At 37.7% G+C, this 17,682-nt stretch overlaps 4 protein-coding genes across 5 annotated transcripts in view; all 4 read right to left on the reverse strand.

Moving 5' to 3' along the window:
- The window catches only part of LOC116298526 (DNA repair and recombination protein RAD54-like), a 26,673-nt gene extending 12,489 nt beyond the window's left edge, over positions 1-14,184 (reverse strand). Inside the window, exon 1 of one of the 2 annotated variants that reach the window (XM_089030237.1) lies at positions 13,677-14,184. The gene's annotated coding sequence lies outside the window, so the exon portion shown is untranslated. Of the gene's footprint in view, positions 1-9,435; positions 9,909-13,676 lie in introns of those variants that run through there. The other variant, XM_089030236.1, reaches the window with a different exon arrangement.
- On the reverse strand, positions 168-4,650 carry LOC116298522 (uncharacterized). The gene has a single exon (XM_031707019.2). The coding sequence runs from the start codon at positions 4,049-4,051 to the stop codon at positions 2,447-2,449; it is 1,605 nt and encodes a 534-aa protein (XP_031562879.1). The 5' UTR covers positions 4,052-4,650; the 3' UTR covers positions 168-2,446.
- LOC116298501 (uncharacterized) lies at positions 5,184-10,579 on the reverse strand. Its single transcript, XM_089030608.1, has 3 exons — positions 10,110-10,579; positions 7,278-7,658; positions 5,184-6,639 (listed from the first exon to the last, which is right to left on the reverse strand). The coding sequence occupies exons 1-3, from the start codon at positions 10,517-10,519 to the stop codon at positions 5,529-5,531; spliced, it is 1,902 nt and encodes a 633-aa protein (XP_088886734.1). The 5' UTR covers positions 10,520-10,579; the 3' UTR covers positions 5,184-5,528.
- LOC148910796 (52 kDa repressor of the inhibitor of the protein kinase-like) lies at positions 7,535-9,442 on the reverse strand. The gene has a single exon (XM_089030247.1). The coding sequence runs from the start codon at positions 9,182-9,184 to the stop codon at positions 7,661-7,663; it is 1,524 nt and encodes a 507-aa protein (XP_088886373.1). The 5' UTR covers positions 9,185-9,442; the 3' UTR covers positions 7,535-7,660.
- Positions 14,185-17,682: the final 3,498 nt, after the last annotated feature.

The raw sequence follows: 17,682 nt of genomic DNA on the forward strand, positions 1-17,682 counted from the left end.
ATTTTTCATTTTCTTTCTTTCTCTCTTTTCCACTTCATCCATTTTAAAACGACAATTCCTTTTTGCTGATACCCTAGATTTCTTTTTTCTGGTTATGGAAACTTAAATAATCTATGGAATCAAATACCACCTTTCATTAGGAATTTATCCAAAAAAAACTTCCAAAAGGAAATCAAAACCGTTTTATTAAACGATCTTAATATTAATCGCTATGATACTGAGATCTTCAATGTTTTTAAGTAAGTCTATCTGTAATGAGCTATTTTTCATTTTCTATTCAGTGAACTACTTTTCATTTCCTATTCAGCTCTTTGTACTCTGATATTAACATTTATTTAGTATTAACATATAAAGACATCTTCGTAAATCTACGTGTATATTCTGTGAATTTAACCTGCCTAGACTAGCTTTAGCTATATGCAGGTTATATAGTTTTTCTTTTTTGTATTCTTTTATTCATCAATAAAATTTAAATGTATAATCGCTTGATGGAGCCTGCGTTTCTTACGGTCAGCATCAGGACGTAGATTTGCGCGCGAAGTGCATGTCCATGTACGTCACTGATTACGTATTTCTAAATGGCGTCAATATACTTTCCCTAACATTTTCAGTATTTTTGATTGAGTTCAGTTATCAAACGGACATCAGTTTTTTACCAAAAATGTTATTTCTCTCGCTTTCTGATTGGTCAAGAGATGTGGTCATAGGGAACCCACCAATAAAATACGCACGGAGCCAGCGCTCTTGTGAGCGTTTTTCTTTCAAACGTTTTCCACGTTTTGTACTAACAAATGTCCGATGGTTGCATGGTACATCCTTATGTGTATTTAGGGACTTTAAGATTTGCAAAATCAACGACGGTGACGTCAACCAGAAGTGTAAATAATTTTTCTTTAGGGGTTCTGTTCATTGGAAATTTCATTCACAAGCTTGTCAGTGAAATCAACTCATCCACAGGGAAGACAGAGTTTGAAGGAGCGAAAAACCAAAGGGAAGTTATTTACATTTCCGTTAGACGTCGCCGTCGCAGATATTGCAAATCTTAAAGTCCCTATTTACCACAAACAGTTGGTTAAAACTAGTTGTGTACCTATTTTAGTTTGTTCTACGCTTTGCTTAGCAACCTGGAATGTTTGGGTGGAGGCTTTCGTTTATCATTTATTTATGGTAACTGTACGACCGTTCTTTTTCTTTTTTAGTATTTTCTAACGTTTTTTAATTATTGTTTGATAAAGCTGTAAAGAAATCTTTAAACAAGCGGAATAAATTCACAAGTCTCACGACTGCAACCTTTGCTATTTACTTCTCACGAAAGCCATATTTTCCTAAATTTTATAGAATAACTGCGTCAAAGCAATTCTTCAAGTGATGTTAAACTTTTAACATTGATTTTGAGTAGAAATACCGAAGTAATTTTTTTCCACGATCCCACAATCCACCTGGAAAAAGTCCGATCCAGGTAGTAAAACCAGATCCGGATATTCCAAAATTTTGGATTTTCATGCTAAAACTACCGAATTCCGGAAGAGAAAATCTAATAGGTATCATTGGCGTAATTTGTTTTGTTTTTTATCGTAAAAAGTAATGGTTTTACGAGCATCAAAAATACCGACCCGTATTAAGAGCCACGTACGCTATCACTCACCTCCACCCCCAAGGGATTGGGTACAACAATTGGACTTTTGGCGCTAGCTATACGCTGCAAATTGACAGAGTGTGCACTTGCTCTACTAGGTCTACACTTATGCATCTTCCCTCTAGTTTTGATTTATCCCTTATCCCACTAAGTAGTGATCTCTTGTGTGTTTAAAGATTACTTTATTTGCATGCACTTCATAAAAATGTCATTACATTATCTAAATAATTAAAAATTCATATGAGTGAGCAATAGCGGAGTGACAAAGCGATATTTTAATGAAGGTAAAATACCACTGCCATATCACATTCTATGCTAACATAATAATAAATCGAGATATCTTAACCTGGATGCTTTAAAGCATATAGGTTGCATTTTTAAAGTAATTTCTAGCTAATTATCATTGATCCCTGATTGAGCGAAAATTAAAATTTATGAAAAAATTACGCTTACTCTAACTTGAAGATGTTAAAACTACATCGCCACAAAATATCCATGATTTCCTTCGAAACAAAAGTCACCGGGGAGCTGAGCGCGCTTCTAAACGATCTGTCAGCTCTTACCACAGTTTTCATTGCTACACGCTGATCGATACAACAGGCGCGACAGGGGAAGCGGGCAATAGATCTAGACTGCCTTTAGTCAAATAAATTGTTTAGTACTTTCACATACTCTGATTGACAGCAGTGTTTGCTGCCTGATCTTTCATATCACTACTGTTGCATCGATCAGCACGTAGCAATGAAAACAATGGTAATATAAATGGACTTTTTGTTGAAGTTTAGCTTTAATGGGATTTAAATAATCCGTTTAAATTTGAGAATTTCGATTACATTTATTTGCCAAGACTAGCAACCTTAACGCAAGGTAGTTGACCCGTTTGTACCCATCATGCCCTTCGATCACAGCCCATGGATAAAGCAGCTCTACTTCCTGTGCAACCACGCCTGATTCTTTACCACTCAGTCCCAGCTTCTCTGCTTCTTGGTTCCAGACCCATTCTACTCCACGAAGACCAATAGTTTCGTACTCAGAGTTATTCAACACAGTTATGTTTTCCTTCAGTTGTATGTCACTCAGTAGTGGAGCAAGAAAGGCATATCCAGCAGCTCCAACGATTCCTCCAATTATAGTACCCAATATACCAGTTTTTACGGTCTTATCCCGTTCGCGTTCTTCTTCTTTTTCTCTTTGTCTCTTTTCGTCTTCCCTTCTCATCATTTCCTCCAATTCCCTTCGTTCCTCAAGAGTGGATTGAATTACTTCATCCACATAGAGTACATATTTTTCCAGTTTACAATTTGATTTAAAGTTGTTGAAAGCTTTATGTCTTTGTCTCTCTATGTTTTGGGACGAAAGACGCAGGACTGGTTGAATGTGCTTATTTGCGCTTATCCTACACACTTTTTGTTCAAAGAGTTCGTAAAAGTTTGGATTAAGGTCACTCCATTTTTGATGGTCATTCATCACATCCACTAATCTCTGGGCCAGGTCTGCGAGTGTCTCTCCATCCATCAGTGCCCCATTCAAAGTCTTCTTCTCGGGTAAATTTAATAGTTTTGCTGTAAGATTCTCAATGGCATTCAGATATCCATTCCTTGATAATTCAGTGATATTCTGAAAATTATATTGAGGGTTAGGAATTAAAGGAACGTCGAAAACAGAAATACTTTCTCTTGGAAAGCGTTTTCCAATGACTTTTCGCTTTTCATCTGACTTGTCTTTCCATTTTGGTTCGACCAAGGAATCCTTTATGTATCTATCGATGCTATCATAACTCTCTGGGGGTGCCAAAGCTCCCCGGAGAACTGCTGTGAGCTGGGGGAAATGTTCGCTTTCCTTCTTGCCAAAGGCTTCCTCACTTAGACGAACTATTTTATACAGAAAATCAAGTATGTGTGAACTTGGAAATTCCTTCATAAATAGAGTTAAGCAGGAAGATGTTAAGGCTGTGAAAATACTGAGTTTATCTATGACTGTGTCATCCCCGAGATCTGTACCTTCCACGTCCAGTAATATGATATTCTCCATTCCATGTTTGCCAGGGATTTCTAAGGCCGAAATCCAAACGCCACGTGTCACGGCTTCCATAGTGTTTCCCGTTTTAAAGATTCCTTCAACATTTTTAGTGTGAAATGCCGAGGTATCAAGCCTACTCAGGATGTAATGAATAGAGTTCAGTGCTGTAGATTTACCAACTCTCGCGTCTCCAATAGCTGCAATGATCTTGACTGGCGAAGACAGCTGTTCGATCATGGAAATGGCGTCTGGATTGAGAATAAAGTAGTCCTTGTTGTTCTCGGTATTTTCCTTCACCGTGATCAGAGGAATAGCTTCATTTGCTGATGTATTTAAAACACAAAGCAAAGAAGAAAGAAAAGCAAGATAAATAATCGATTTTTCTTTCACTGTCATCTTGCTTGGTTGACTGAGCTCCGGCTTTTGAGTGCAGAGTCAGTATTTCCTAGAAATATGAATCTTATAAGATTCAGATGGGGAAACCCCTTATGATCAATCGATCTGATGGTAAACGTAAGGCCATGGCGTGATGCCATAACAAAGTATGCTACCGAGAAGGTATTTCGTTTGTGTTTTTCAATACATTTTTTTCTCGTGGAAGAAGTGAAAGAAGTAGTTAAAGGGGGGTTAAATTCTCTTTTGTTTAGTCGATGTTTGACAAAAAATGGCTCTAATCACCTAATTTACTATCTAGTAACGAAACTTAAAGGTAAATTAGACATTATAACAGCAAATATCTATCAAAATTTATATAAGACATATTTTTTATTACCTAAAAGATCAAACCTTCAAGGGGGGTTCCGTGGACCCCTTCGACCCCCCTGGATGCCCCACTGAAAATTCATGAAGACATTCATGATGATTCAACCGTAGACAACGATGTCATGATCATTGATCATGAACGTGGCTTTCGGGAAAGTCCCTTAGGGGAAGTACCTCGATAGAATCCTTGATAGATGATCCGTAGAATAACAACAGACCACAGGAAAATACCGTGGTAAAACACTAGACGCAATGGTTATGACCTTTTAATTCCCAAAGTTAGAATAACTTATAATAATTTGCCACTCTCTCTTAAAGAGGTCAAATCTGTTGATATTCAAGTATAAACTGAGGGATATATTTAAGATTTTATTTTTTTTAGTCCTCTACTAATTTTAGACAATTTTAGAAATCCTTTTACTAGCTAACATCTGGAAATCGTTTTTAAGCTTATATAAATTAGAATTTTTTATATCGTTAAGTTAAATTATTTAGTTCGTATTTATTTGTATTTTATTATTTGTCCAGGGCGCTCCTTGATAACAGCTTCGCTGACGGGCCTACCCTGGTAAAATATGTATTTATCTTTTTTCATATCATTATCATTATCACTATCACTATCACTGTCACTGTCACTGTCACTGTCACTGTCACTGTCACTGTCACTGTCACTGTCACTGTCACTGTCATTATCGTTATCATTATCACTATCATGTGCGAAAGTGATTTTTTAAAAGGTGTACACAAAATCATAGACCACGCCAAGTAAAACACGTGCATGTGCACGCAGAAGGTTGCCTTATATGTTTACAAAAACAACATTGAAAACATAGTACATAGCCATTCTACTTTTAGTATAACACTAATACCTAGTCAACTACACTAAAAGTCCTTCCAAGCGAAATTTTTAATTAGTGATGCAATCAATTTTTAAAGTGTCTATCCTTCTATAGTGTTTCCCGTTTTAGATTAATATTTCTATTCATTTTTCCCCTCGTGAATATTTGTCCCATCCGATTTCTATTCCTTTATTCTTGCATCTTAGTGTTATGGTTCTATCGGTGAAAATCTTCAAAGCCACGCTAAAGCCAACATTTTCAAATGTATTTGATCAAGTCTTCACAGCTTTTTGTTGGAATTTCTTCGTCCAGATCAACAACCTCAAAGCAAGATAGTTGACCTGTTGGTACCCATCATGCCCTTCGGTCACAGCCCATGGATAGAGCAGCTCTACTTCCTGTGCAACCACGCCTGATTCTTTACCACTCAGTCCTAGCCTCTCTGCTTCTTTGTTCCAGACCCATTCTACTCCACGAAGACCAATAGTTTCGTACTCAGAGTTATACAACACAGTTATGTTTTCCTTCAGTTGAGCATCGCTTAAAAATCTCGACAAAAAATGATTGAGTAATGGTACTACTACTACTGGTGCCACTACTGCCACCATTGCCACCGCTGCTGCAATTAATACTACAATTTTCAGATTGGTCACAAAATCGTTTTGCTGCCGTTCCCGTTCTTTCTGAAGTGTTATAGCTTTGTCAATATCAATTTCGGCCTGGATGATGCACTTTGGCAATTTACAATTTTCTTTGAAAAGCATCAGTTTTTCGTCTTTCTGCGTTTCCATATCTTCTGCCTTACGTAGACGCAAAAGCGGTTCGATATATTTCTCATAGCTTTTTCTGCACAGGTTTTCTTCAAAAAGAGAGTAAAAACTTGGATTGAGGTCATTCCAACGAGTTTTATCATTCATGTCTTTCACTAGATTCTTGGCCAATTCTGCGAGTGCCGGTCCATCTAAAACAGCTCCTCCTAACGACTTCTTCTCAGGCAATTCAAATAAGTGTTGCGTTAGGTTTTCGATGCTTTCCAGATATTCTGAACCTAGAAATTGCTTGGGGGTTTTGAGGTATTTTGGAGTTGATGCATCGTATGGTATGTTGAAAACTGTGATGTGGTCTTTAGGGAAACGAGTTCTTATGGCATCTCTTTGGTCATCAGATTCGTCCTTCCACTTTGCTGTGATCAAAGCATCGGTTATATATTGATCAATGTTTTCATAGCCCTGCGGTGGTTTAAGTGCTCCACGTAGAACCGCTGTCAAGCGTGGAAAATATTCACTCTTCTTTGTTCCAAAGGCCTCCTCACTTAGGCGAACTATTTTATACAGAAACTCAAGTGTGTGATTACTTGGAGACTCTTTCATGAATAACATCAAAGTTCAGGGGTGGATCCAGGGTTTGGACATGAGTAGTTTACTCTGAATTTATACCCAACCCACCATACCCCTATTAGTTATAAACTGCCTAAAAGGATACATCTACCATAGCATGCTGTCTGCAGTCAAGATCCTTGTACAGATTTATCTCAGTTGAAGAATCTAGCACATCAAAGGACATCATGTGAAAAAAATGACATCAAAAGTATTAGTATGTAAAAGTACAATGCAAAATATATGCTATTAAAGGAAAAGTGGCATGGCAGCAAATTGAATACTTTATGAAAGATAGAGAACATACAGTCACAATATCAGTGTACTAGAATTTACATGTACTAGCAAATTATACAAAATGAATACATTACCTTATTTAGATTGAGGTGTTCCACTATAGATGAATTCATTGCTGAGTTCAGTTGAGAATATGTAAAGACCATTCAAGCTTAATTAAAACCCAGTGAACAATATTATAGATTTCAGAAAAGAATAAGTTTTTAAAAATTCCACCTTGTTCCTGTACTGTTCCCCATCAGTTTAAGGATTAAAAATCAGATAATTATTAATCCAGATGGAACATAACTCACAAGTACTCTAAGAACACTGGAGTGGTGGTCCCAAAAATATTATATAAAATATTACTGTAAGATATTCTCCATTCTCATTCGTCTAGGATTTAAAGTAGCAAATAAATCTATTATTTCCTCAAGATCTAAGTCCATGTCTCTGTGGGAATGCATCAGTGCCAGTCCATTCATTCTGTCTTGAGCCATAGTATTTCTTAAGTAGTTCTTAAGATTACGGAGGGTTGAAATGGACCTTTCACAAGAAGCAGATGACATAGGGATAGTTATAAGGATTTGAAGTATGGTATGTATATTAGCATAAGCAACATTGTCAATGTGCTCAAGTGTCCCTTCTAAACTATCAGGGATTTCCTCTCCTAGATCATCTTTCCTCATCCACATTCTCTCCCACAGAATAAGTTCTGCTTGTAAACCTGCATAATTAGGTATATCCTGCCTTTAATGTTCATAAAAGGCTAATACATTATCCTTCCAAACAATACCAGTGGCCAGCATAATTGATGGAATAACTGAAAGTGCTCTGTAGCAAACAAACACATCATCTTGAAATCTGTTGTTCAGTTGTTGGACTATATGGTCTAGAAAAACTACAGTTAAATTTGTCCTATAATATTCTTCAGGGTTTCGGGCTGCAGCATTGGCTCTGTGAACTTGTCTCTGAGCTACTCTAGGCATGGTTGGTTGAACTGAAACTTGACCTGCTAAAGTGACAGCTTCCTGGTAGAGTGCATTGTGCCTGGCATCAATGTCAGTTCTCATCTCTGTTAAGACTGTTTTTAAAAGTGCAAGTTCATCCTTTGCCTTGAGAAGATCCATTGCTTTCTTTTGTAATTTGACAGTGAGAGCTCGGGGTAAATCTAACATGTGTCTAACAACAACAACAATAGCAACAATAAATGAAAAAGTTATTGCATTCAGTAAGGTCTGTGCATCATTTCTACTAGGTCGATTCCAGTCCCCAGTTCCAAGATCATTGTTGTTCATTGATATGTCTTCAAGCGTAGCAACAACAGGACGAAGAAGTTCTACAACTCTGTCCATTCCTTCTATTCTTTCGATCCATCTTGTTCGGCATACATTTATCAGAACAGTATGGTTAGCTTGAGGCATTATCTCTTTAACCTTCATGACCAAATACTGCTGTCTCTTTGGTGAATTGTTAAAAAAATCAGAAATTCTTTTAACAGTATCCATCATGTTTCTAACAAGTGGTTGTTGGCATGTGTCAGCAACACACAAATTCAGCCTGTGGTTCATACAGTGAACATAAATTGCTTTGTCAAATTCATTTCTTATAAGTGTTGAAACTCCATTCAAGCAACCTGCCATATTGCCTGCCCCATCATAACACTGGCCTCTGCAGTCGTCCATAGAAAGTCCTAATTCTGCTACTGCTGTAAGTATTTTATCTTTGATGGCAGCTCCAGTTGTTCCCTCATCACAAAGAGAAAACCCAATAAATTCTTCTCTAATTATATTTCTTGAATCAAGAAATCTTATCACTAAAGAAAGATTTTCTTTGTTAGAAATGTCTGCAGCTTCATCTGCCATAACAGAGAAAAACTTACTGTCTCTGATTTCCTTTGACAAACTAGTTAAAATGTAAGAACCTACTGTTTCTATCATCTGATTCTGGATGGTTTTAGAAATGTAAGTTGCATTTCTGGGTGCAGTTTCCAGGTGATTCTGCAGTATTTGATCACCACTCTGCACTCGAAATTCTAGCAGAGCCTGAAAGTTTCCTGATAGACTAGCATTTGTTGGGTCATCATCGAGTTGACCCCGGAGAGCTATGTTGTTTCGCCCACAGAAAATTATCGTTTCAAACAAAGACTTAAGGACCGTCCTATTTCTATCGATTTGCTGTTGAATAATATTATTCAACTGCTGATCTACTGGGACCGCTTGCTGCCTCATTGTTTTCAAAAAGTTATCCATGGCAATTACAGCAAAATTGTGCATCTCACATTTACCGCTGGCGTGTTTTGTAAGTCTCGAAGCCGCTGAAGTCCAACATGTGAGTGGGGACTTCAACAACTTGTCTAATTTATGAGCATTTCTACCAGATTCTACTCCAAACAAAACGCAGGGAAAACAAAATGCTCCATCGAGATATTTAGAGTATGCAAGCCAGGGATATCTTCTAAGCCATTCAAAGACAAACTTACGAGGCTTTCTATTTTCTATTGACAGTGGGAAATCAAAAATCTCACCTGGTTTCCACACACTCTCAATGAACCCCAGCTTATTGTGGTGATGAAGAGCCAATTTCTTTAAAATTCAAGCCAATGTCGAAAGGAGAACAGTCCTCCCTCCTGCAAATCGGGTCGCCACGCATTGTAGAATATTCCTTCGTTCAATGCAAGTCTATGACTCTAATCATAAGAACGAAAGAGACCCAACGGGGGTAGGTCTAGCTTTTTATAGTTTTGCTGGTAGTTTATGAGGTAGTTTGCAAAGTAGATAGCCAATCAGAAAAGGGTTTGAGTGGTTTCCAAAACAATCAATGCGTTTCCAGCCAATCAGAGAATTCTTTGAGTAGTTTACGATCGTCACACCGGCCTAGCTCTACAACTACGCACGCTCACCCCCTGAGGTTCTATTTGACAAAGGCTGTTTTCCGATCGTTTTCCGATAGCATTCCGATGCGTACCGACGGAGATATCCGAAACTCGAAAATTTTTGCGGGAATCGGTAATAAATCGGCAGAAATGACGAGATTACTCATTTTTGTTTGACTTTTCCTTAATAATTAACTGAAAAACAACCAAGTGAGTTGTTTCTAGAAGTTTCTAGAATAATGTAATACACATATTTTGACATTATTTAGAAAGAAATGTGTAGCTTTGAAAAAAATTGAGTAGTTTACGGAAATCACGTAAACTACCCTGGATCCACCCCTGCCACGTCCAGCAATATGACATCGTTCATTCCATTTGGTTTCGCTATCCAAACGCCATGAGTAACGGGATTCATGGTGTCTCCCGTTACAAATATTTCTTCGACATTTTTAGTGTCAGATGCTGAGGAACTAACGTTGCTCAGAGTGTAATGAATAAAGTTCAATGCTGTAGATTTGCCGACTCTAGCGTCTCCAATAGCTGCAATGATCTTGACTGGCGAAGACACTTGTTTCATCATGGAAATGGCGTCTGGATTTAGAATAAACTCATGTGCCTCGTCCCCGTTTTTCTGTACCGTAATCAGAGGAATAGCTTCATCTGTTGATGTGTTCAAATTACAAAGCGAAGGAAAAAGCAAAGCAAGATAAATAATCGTGTTTTCTTTCATCGCCATCTTCGCTGAGCTGTGCTTAAAATTGAGTAAGTATATTTTCTAGAAGTTGATGTCTTATTAGCATATCAAAGTTGGGGTAGTAACGAGCCACAGCCGAACAAACTTGCGAACAGCAGGGGTTCCAGTTGCTAAGGTGTGACGTCATAATCTTTACATTGTGAATTACGAAGCAGAAAGTAGATCAAGAATTCAACTACCAAAGTGGCGTACTGGTCGAAGGCTGCTGCTGGCTTGATGGAAGGCTGTTATTATCCAAGAGAAAGGGATTTCTGTAACCTGCCGGAGTTTTGCAGCAATTTTAAGGCGCGCAAGGAAGGAAACAGATCTTGAGACGGACATTTATTATGTTTGTGAGTGTGACGTCACGTGCAACCCAAGAATATATACGGTATCAGACTTCGCAAATTATGAAAGTTGATAAATTTGCGAACTTTTTTTTACTAGTATATGATATAATTTTAAATTATATTAATACGGTATCAAGAAAATTGCGAACTTTTTTTATTAGTACTGTCAAAGAAATTGCAAAATTTGCAAAAATGCTAATTCCCTTTACAAAATCTGTAATCGGAGTATCACTTATTCAAAATATGCCCATCAGTTGGGGATCTTTTGGTTGCTAAGAGCGTGTGTCTCGTTGGCTTTCTTACAACAAAGGAAATCCATAGGTGGAAATCCCTTATTAATAATGCGTGACAGAATATACTAGTCTACCGGCGCTGTTTGAAATTTTGTTTGAAATAGTGTTTTCTCGTGACGAAATGAAATAAGTCTTCACTGCTTTTTATATTGATTTTTACTTCTCCTGATTTTCCATCTTGAGCCTCCTAGCCCTTCGCTTTTGGGTTCCCTGTGTTAGAACAGGGCAAAAAAGAACTCGATACTTTAGCTCATGCAATATTTAGGGAAAATTCCCATTTCAAACTTTACTCAACCAGGAAATTATGCTAGAATGATTTAGTATCATTATCCAGGTAATTATAGAAAATCGAGTGCGCTGATTGGTCGAGAACTTTGTACTATTAAACAATTATTTGCTTAGGGCGAAGTGAATATCGGCGAAAATTTACCGATCCACGAGTCTTCGATATTCACCATAATCACTGAGCATGTATAATTTTAGACTTGAATTTCAGAAAAAGAAGACGAAATTCAGCATTAAAAACTTTTTAGTATAACTTCCGCTTCTAAACAAGTTTTGAAAACATAAAACAGGAAGGGTAAGTCCCTATAATATTTGAATTGAACCGGAAGTCGCTCAGTTTAATGCTTGAACGTGGAAACTGCATCATATGTGTGTTTGTGGGCGGGGTTTGTTTCCCTGCCGTTATGTTCTCGATCAATACAAGACGAAGTACATCGTCTTCATTAGGATTCATGACCTTCACAACGGCACAATGTTGATGGTTATAAATACCTTAACTATGTTGAGAAGAGAAGGTTAGGTTAAGGTAATGCGTTTGATTGTGCGTAGGCGAGTGGGAGCCCTGTGGTTTTATATGATATTTCCTGAACTGTTCGAATGGATCTCTTTATTTACCTTGGGCGTAATGTTTCCCCATTTCATGCCACGTGTCATACTCTTGAGACTAAGATTCATGTGTCTTGTCATGTGCAACCGTTAAACAAAGAAATGATACTCTAGGGAATAACACGTGGTCTCAATGGGAAAACATCACACCCAAGGTAAAAAGGTATATTCATCTTGTTGCCATGGAAATATCACCTATCAAGAATATCGGTTTTGACACCTAATAGAGTGCAGTAATAATTTTTATTGATTAATAATTTGTGAGTGTTGGCTCTGGGTTTTCGTGCGCTCGGTTTTTTGTTGCTCTTATATGAGGCAAACTTTACACCTGCTCGATATAGTATAAGAGAGCATTAATATTATATTAAAAAACGGCTTTCTAATAAACGAGCAGAAGCATTTTATCAGGATTTATGAACACGAGGCGTATCCGAGTGGTCTTAGACCTGATAAAACACGATCTGCGAGTTTATTGAACGGCTTAAAAAACTCATGATGGATGTTCTCATATTGTATGGAAGTCCTTACGAAATGAACCAAGTTTGATAGAGAAAATCCAAGTTAAAGTTTATGCAAATGAAGACGAATCTATATCAGATATAAAACCTCCTTCATGGTCATGATTTCTATTGTGTTTCCTTCATGAATTAAAGTCATAAAGTCATTTCTAATTAAAGGTCGTAGTGTTAACGGGACGGGGGAAATTCTTGTGTAGTATGTGGGCCGAGTTTCAACCCACATGCCACACAACGTCAGAGTTAAGGCAGTAGTATTCAATCTGAAAGTGCAATGCAAAAGCCGTGTAAAAACTGTGATTGCAGGAGTTCCGCACTGGGCAAGTTCAGTGGAGACAGAAAAGTGTTGGTGCAACGAACAAGGAGGGAAGAAAGCCAACCCCATAGAACAGTACGACTATCACCCAGTTGTTTGACTGGCTGCTGACTGACCGTGACTGACCGTGACTGACCGACTGACCGACCGACTGACCGACTGACCGACTGACCGACCGACTGACCGACTGACCGACTGACCGGCGGTCGTCTCATGTTGGCCTGCTTATTAGATTCCCTAACTCCTTCTCGTTTCCTTCTTTCTTCCAGCGATGTAGTAGACCCCTCTTTCTGACTGCATGACTGCGCGTGCCTGACTGCCTGACTGCTTGACTGCCTGCTCGTTTTCTTTCTTCTTCCAACTACGTACTAGACGGCCTCTCTTTCAAAACGGAAAGAAAGCTCAACTGACATGTAGGTCTATCCTCCACGTTACCGATATATGACTGACATTAATCTTCCGATCCTTCCATCCACGTAACGTGCAAGTATTAGAACTATTTTCTTAACTAACACTTATATTCTCATCATATTCTCATTAAGCCGAATGTCTGACGATTTTCAACAGATTAGGTCTATTAAGACTTTACTTAGCCTCCTTAGGAATTGTCATCTTTGATGGATTAAAAATTGAATAAATAAATTCATGCGGTATTTTACTGAATTCCTTAACAGTGAGTAAATGACCTCTCCAAGACGTACGATACAAGCTTGGAAAAGAAGTTCAACAAAGTAGCTTTTCAGTCATACTTATTAAATTCAATATTTTTGAGTTTTAGCGTTGTATGATTGTTACCTCTTAGAGTATAGCATCGTCCAGTTGCCCGCAAGGAGATCCAGCATCGTGAGTCTCATTATCAACTGTAGGTCGTAAAAGAATCAAGCTAGAGCAGTACGATCCTCAAAATATCGCCAACCAATCATGATAAACAACTCAGTCCACTTCAAAACATCCGTAATGATGTCATCGATGCTTTTCCTTCCTGCAATAAAGGGCTTTCCTTGGAACTGGTCAACTCAGCACTTCTAGAAACACCACGCTTGGATAATGACTAAACAAAGACAAATCGTCGCCAGTCATACAGTGTAAAATCCTCTACTGGACGGATAGTGGGTGAAAAAGACAAATATTTTGAATGGCTGTTGAAAGTTCAATGGGCCCCCTTCGGTGTGCGAGGGCTGAGACCGAATTGACTTACCGGCATGTATCACAACTTTCTCTTGGGTTTAAAAATGCTCCGAGTTTTGGTGGTAAAGCTCAAAGAGTGATTTCAAACGCTGGAATTTTCTCTTCCTGCAATAGTTATAAACTGGTGGATAACAAAGTTTGGTAAGTCGTAAATTCTATTTCAAAAGTGAAATAACAATGCAGTTTATTCGAAACATCTTTTCTTTTAACGGTTATTTGTCGAGCATTTATTCGCATCATTATTTCCTCTTTTCTCGTATTAAAAAAAAAAAAGTAATTTAAACAGTATCATAATCTTTAAGTGTTAATTATCTAGATGTGTTCAAGGATTTAAGATTTCAGACACAAATTAATTGTTGATCAGATAACCCGGTTAACGAGTAGTCGTGATGCTCAGGCCAAGCGCTGCATTGCGCTTTCAGCGCTATTAGTTTTCGTTTCTCCTGTACAAGTTACTTCAAATATCAAAGTATTCAAACATCCTTTGGTTTAGAGACTGAGTGTATAGCAAACAAATACTTTTGACATGATTTTGACTATTTGTTTCTTTGTTTCTGAAGTTTATTTATATTATTAAGATAAAATGAATGCGCAATTATTATATTGTCCGGATTTTTACAGACCACCCTTTTTTAGTGTCTATATTTTTGCAAACATTGTAGACTACCTCAATTATCTTATAACTAATTTATATAGGTTGGTAAGTAAGTATGAGTGAGTCTTTACTCTACTGGCTCCAAGGCGCTGTCTAGTTGGTCGTTTATTTTATGATTACATATTTAATGAGTTCGTGTTTAGTAGCTAAAGATGATTAAAGTATAGAGGCCACATGAGGTAACTCAACGAAGAGCGTCATATTCATCCTAGGCGCCATATTATCTAACCAGTTATTAAGAAACAAAAACCCTAAATTCGCTTCTTTTCATTAATCATTTGGAGCCATTGTTGGTTGTCAACAAAACACTCAGTACTTAACTATTGTTTCTTTGCCAATAGGTCTATCGCCTTGTAGTTTAAACGTGCTAAGATCATCACAAGCTAGACTTAGTGGCGGCCTGAAACCTCTATAAAACGATCACCCCATTTTTAACTTAGTAACAGTCATAAGAGGCTTTTGAGATACGATCATTGAGTGAACACGCGGTTTTGAAGTTGCAGGAAAATCAAGTCCGAAGATTTGCTCCCTTACACTTTACTTCCTCGAAAACTATTGTTTGTCAAGGTAATCATATGCGTTACGCTGAACGATCAATGTTTGTCTGTTGTTTTTGATTTTGAATGACAAAGTTGCTAGTCGCAGAACTCCTTGCATTTTGGACTCTACTTTGCTAAGCATTAAATGTTCCTAGGCTAATTTGTCGATCTAGGAAAATGTCTTCAGTAGTTATGACAAGAAGAGATGCGAATCGTTTAGCACTAACCACAATGCAAGAACCGAGATTACATTTTGATGCTTTTGTGAACTTTCCTGATTCAAAACAGTAGCTGCTAATTAAGTTTAGGTCTTCAAGGATCTTTGGAGAGGGAAATTCGATAATATATTTTTTGTAACATTGTCATTATTTTTTGTTGCAGATTGAACATGTTGGTCGTTCCTAAGTCTAAGACCGGTATCATAATTCTACTAATAGTAATGCTGAAGGCTTCACTCAATAACGGAAGATCGTTATCACAGGATTCGCTATATTCTACTAATGATCTAGAAAGTCAAGGATCGATGAGAAAGGTTCCTCTGCAGAATAAGTTTCCATTATCTCCAAAAAATCATATGCCTTCAGGAACATCAGTGGTCGTTCAACCATCATCATCATCGGCGACTTCTCAAAAAACACACAACAAAAAGTTTCCACTGAAGGGTGGCTCGACTCTTTTGGTTCTTCCATTCTTAAGAACAGCAATACCGAAAGACTGGTGCAAGACGAGAAAATTCCTTCAGAAGATTCATCATCATGGGTGTAATTCAACGTATATCACGAATAATGTCTGCGTTGGGCAGTGCCTTTCTGTGTTCATCCCGAACCACTTTGTGTCATGTTCGTATTGCACTCCTGTTGAAAAGAATGTCATAAGTGTTGAACTCAAGTGTCCTGGGCTTCAAAAGCCAGTTGTGAAGAAAGTCAGTATTGTGAAGTCCTGCCGGTGTATGCCTTGTAGAAAAAACTACCCATCATAGCGACAATAAACTATGCGAAAATCCAAGATATCTATCTTTGAAGTCTCCACAGAGAGTTGTCCTCTCTGTATAGTTAAGAAGTCAATTCACGACTTCATTAACTGATAAAAGGCTTAGAAACGAATGTCTGCTGTTCCGCTATTATAATTACAGGCAACTAGAGAACGTGTTCTGAAACCACACAAAACAATTTCAATGACCCAGAACGGACAGTTCTACGAAGACCGTTAAAAAAAAAAGTTGACCACTGGATAGTGAGACTAAAAATATGAACACTTCACGATTCCACTCCAAGGATGAAGTTATATTATGATTATCATCGACAGATAAAATCAAAAACCAAAATTATTATTTGAAAGCAATGTAAATATACAGAGTAATAATGAAAAATTGAGTAAAATTGTAAATATTGATGATGAAGGTGTTGTGAATATTATTGATGTTAAACATGGTTCATTGTTCGCTTCGCTGGTTTTATTAGTGCTTCGATAGTTAATGGTGCTTCTACAAGAAGACGCATCGTTTCATAGTAGCTCGTAGTGAACTGTTATACGTTTTTAAAAGTATTCATAAGGCGTAACTGCATATAGAGCAAACTTAGCTCACCGCCGGTACTAGCGGCCCAGAATTTTTCACTCCTATTTCTTGAAAAAATGAGTCCAATCTACGTTTTTTCATGGATCGTCTGACTGACGGAACAAGCTAAATCGTGATACAATACTCCTCATTTTTTAATAAAAAGTTTTAAAAATCTCTGCCACTTCATCAGTTATGTTGCAATTTTGGATTTACGTCTCTGTAGACTTTGCTAAAATGATGCCACCGGAATTACATTTGTCTATGACTACTATCAACTTGTTGATACGTACATAGTTGCAGTTTTTGAACCCTGTGATTGTGTAATAATCCTTTCGTGCTGTCAGATATTTTCGCGCTAGTGTTGAGTCATAGAGTTCTTTTTACTTTTACCAAAGTTCACGAGCCGACTTCCCGCCCGCAACTGATCAGGGTTATATTTTAGTTGGAGTTCTTTGGAGTAGTTGAATTACGATACTTATGCCAGGACTACCAGCTGCTGCAATAAGAATTTCCACTCTTTTGCCACGAAAATATTTACTCAATTAACAAGAGTAGAGTGGGAAGAGATTAAAAGGAAGAGTCGAATTTGTTTTGACGTGTGGTTCTCTCCCTTGCCACCACGGGTTTTCTCCAGCTAGTTTCTCCGGTTTTCAGACTGCCTCCGCAAAAATCAGCATGTGAGTTGAGAGTTGTGTGGTGAGAATATTAGATGTAGTGGTAGTGAATGTGAAGTGTGTTGTATACTGAGAAGAACCGGCAACGACTCTGCCTCATTTCATGACAAAATAAAATATATATTATAGTAGTTTTGGCGCGCGCCGCGCCGTTCATTATGATATTAAAACCTATGTTTCCTAATCT

Source organism: Actinia tenebrosa, unplaced genomic scaffold (assembly GCF_029948245.1).
Source record: "Actinia tenebrosa isolate PJP-AT-01 unplaced genomic scaffold, QUT_ActTen_1.0 PGA_scaffold15__27_contigs__length_11533743, whole genome shotgun sequence".
Taxonomy (NCBI): Eukaryota; Metazoa; Cnidaria; class Anthozoa; order Actiniaria; family Actiniidae; genus Actinia; species Actinia tenebrosa.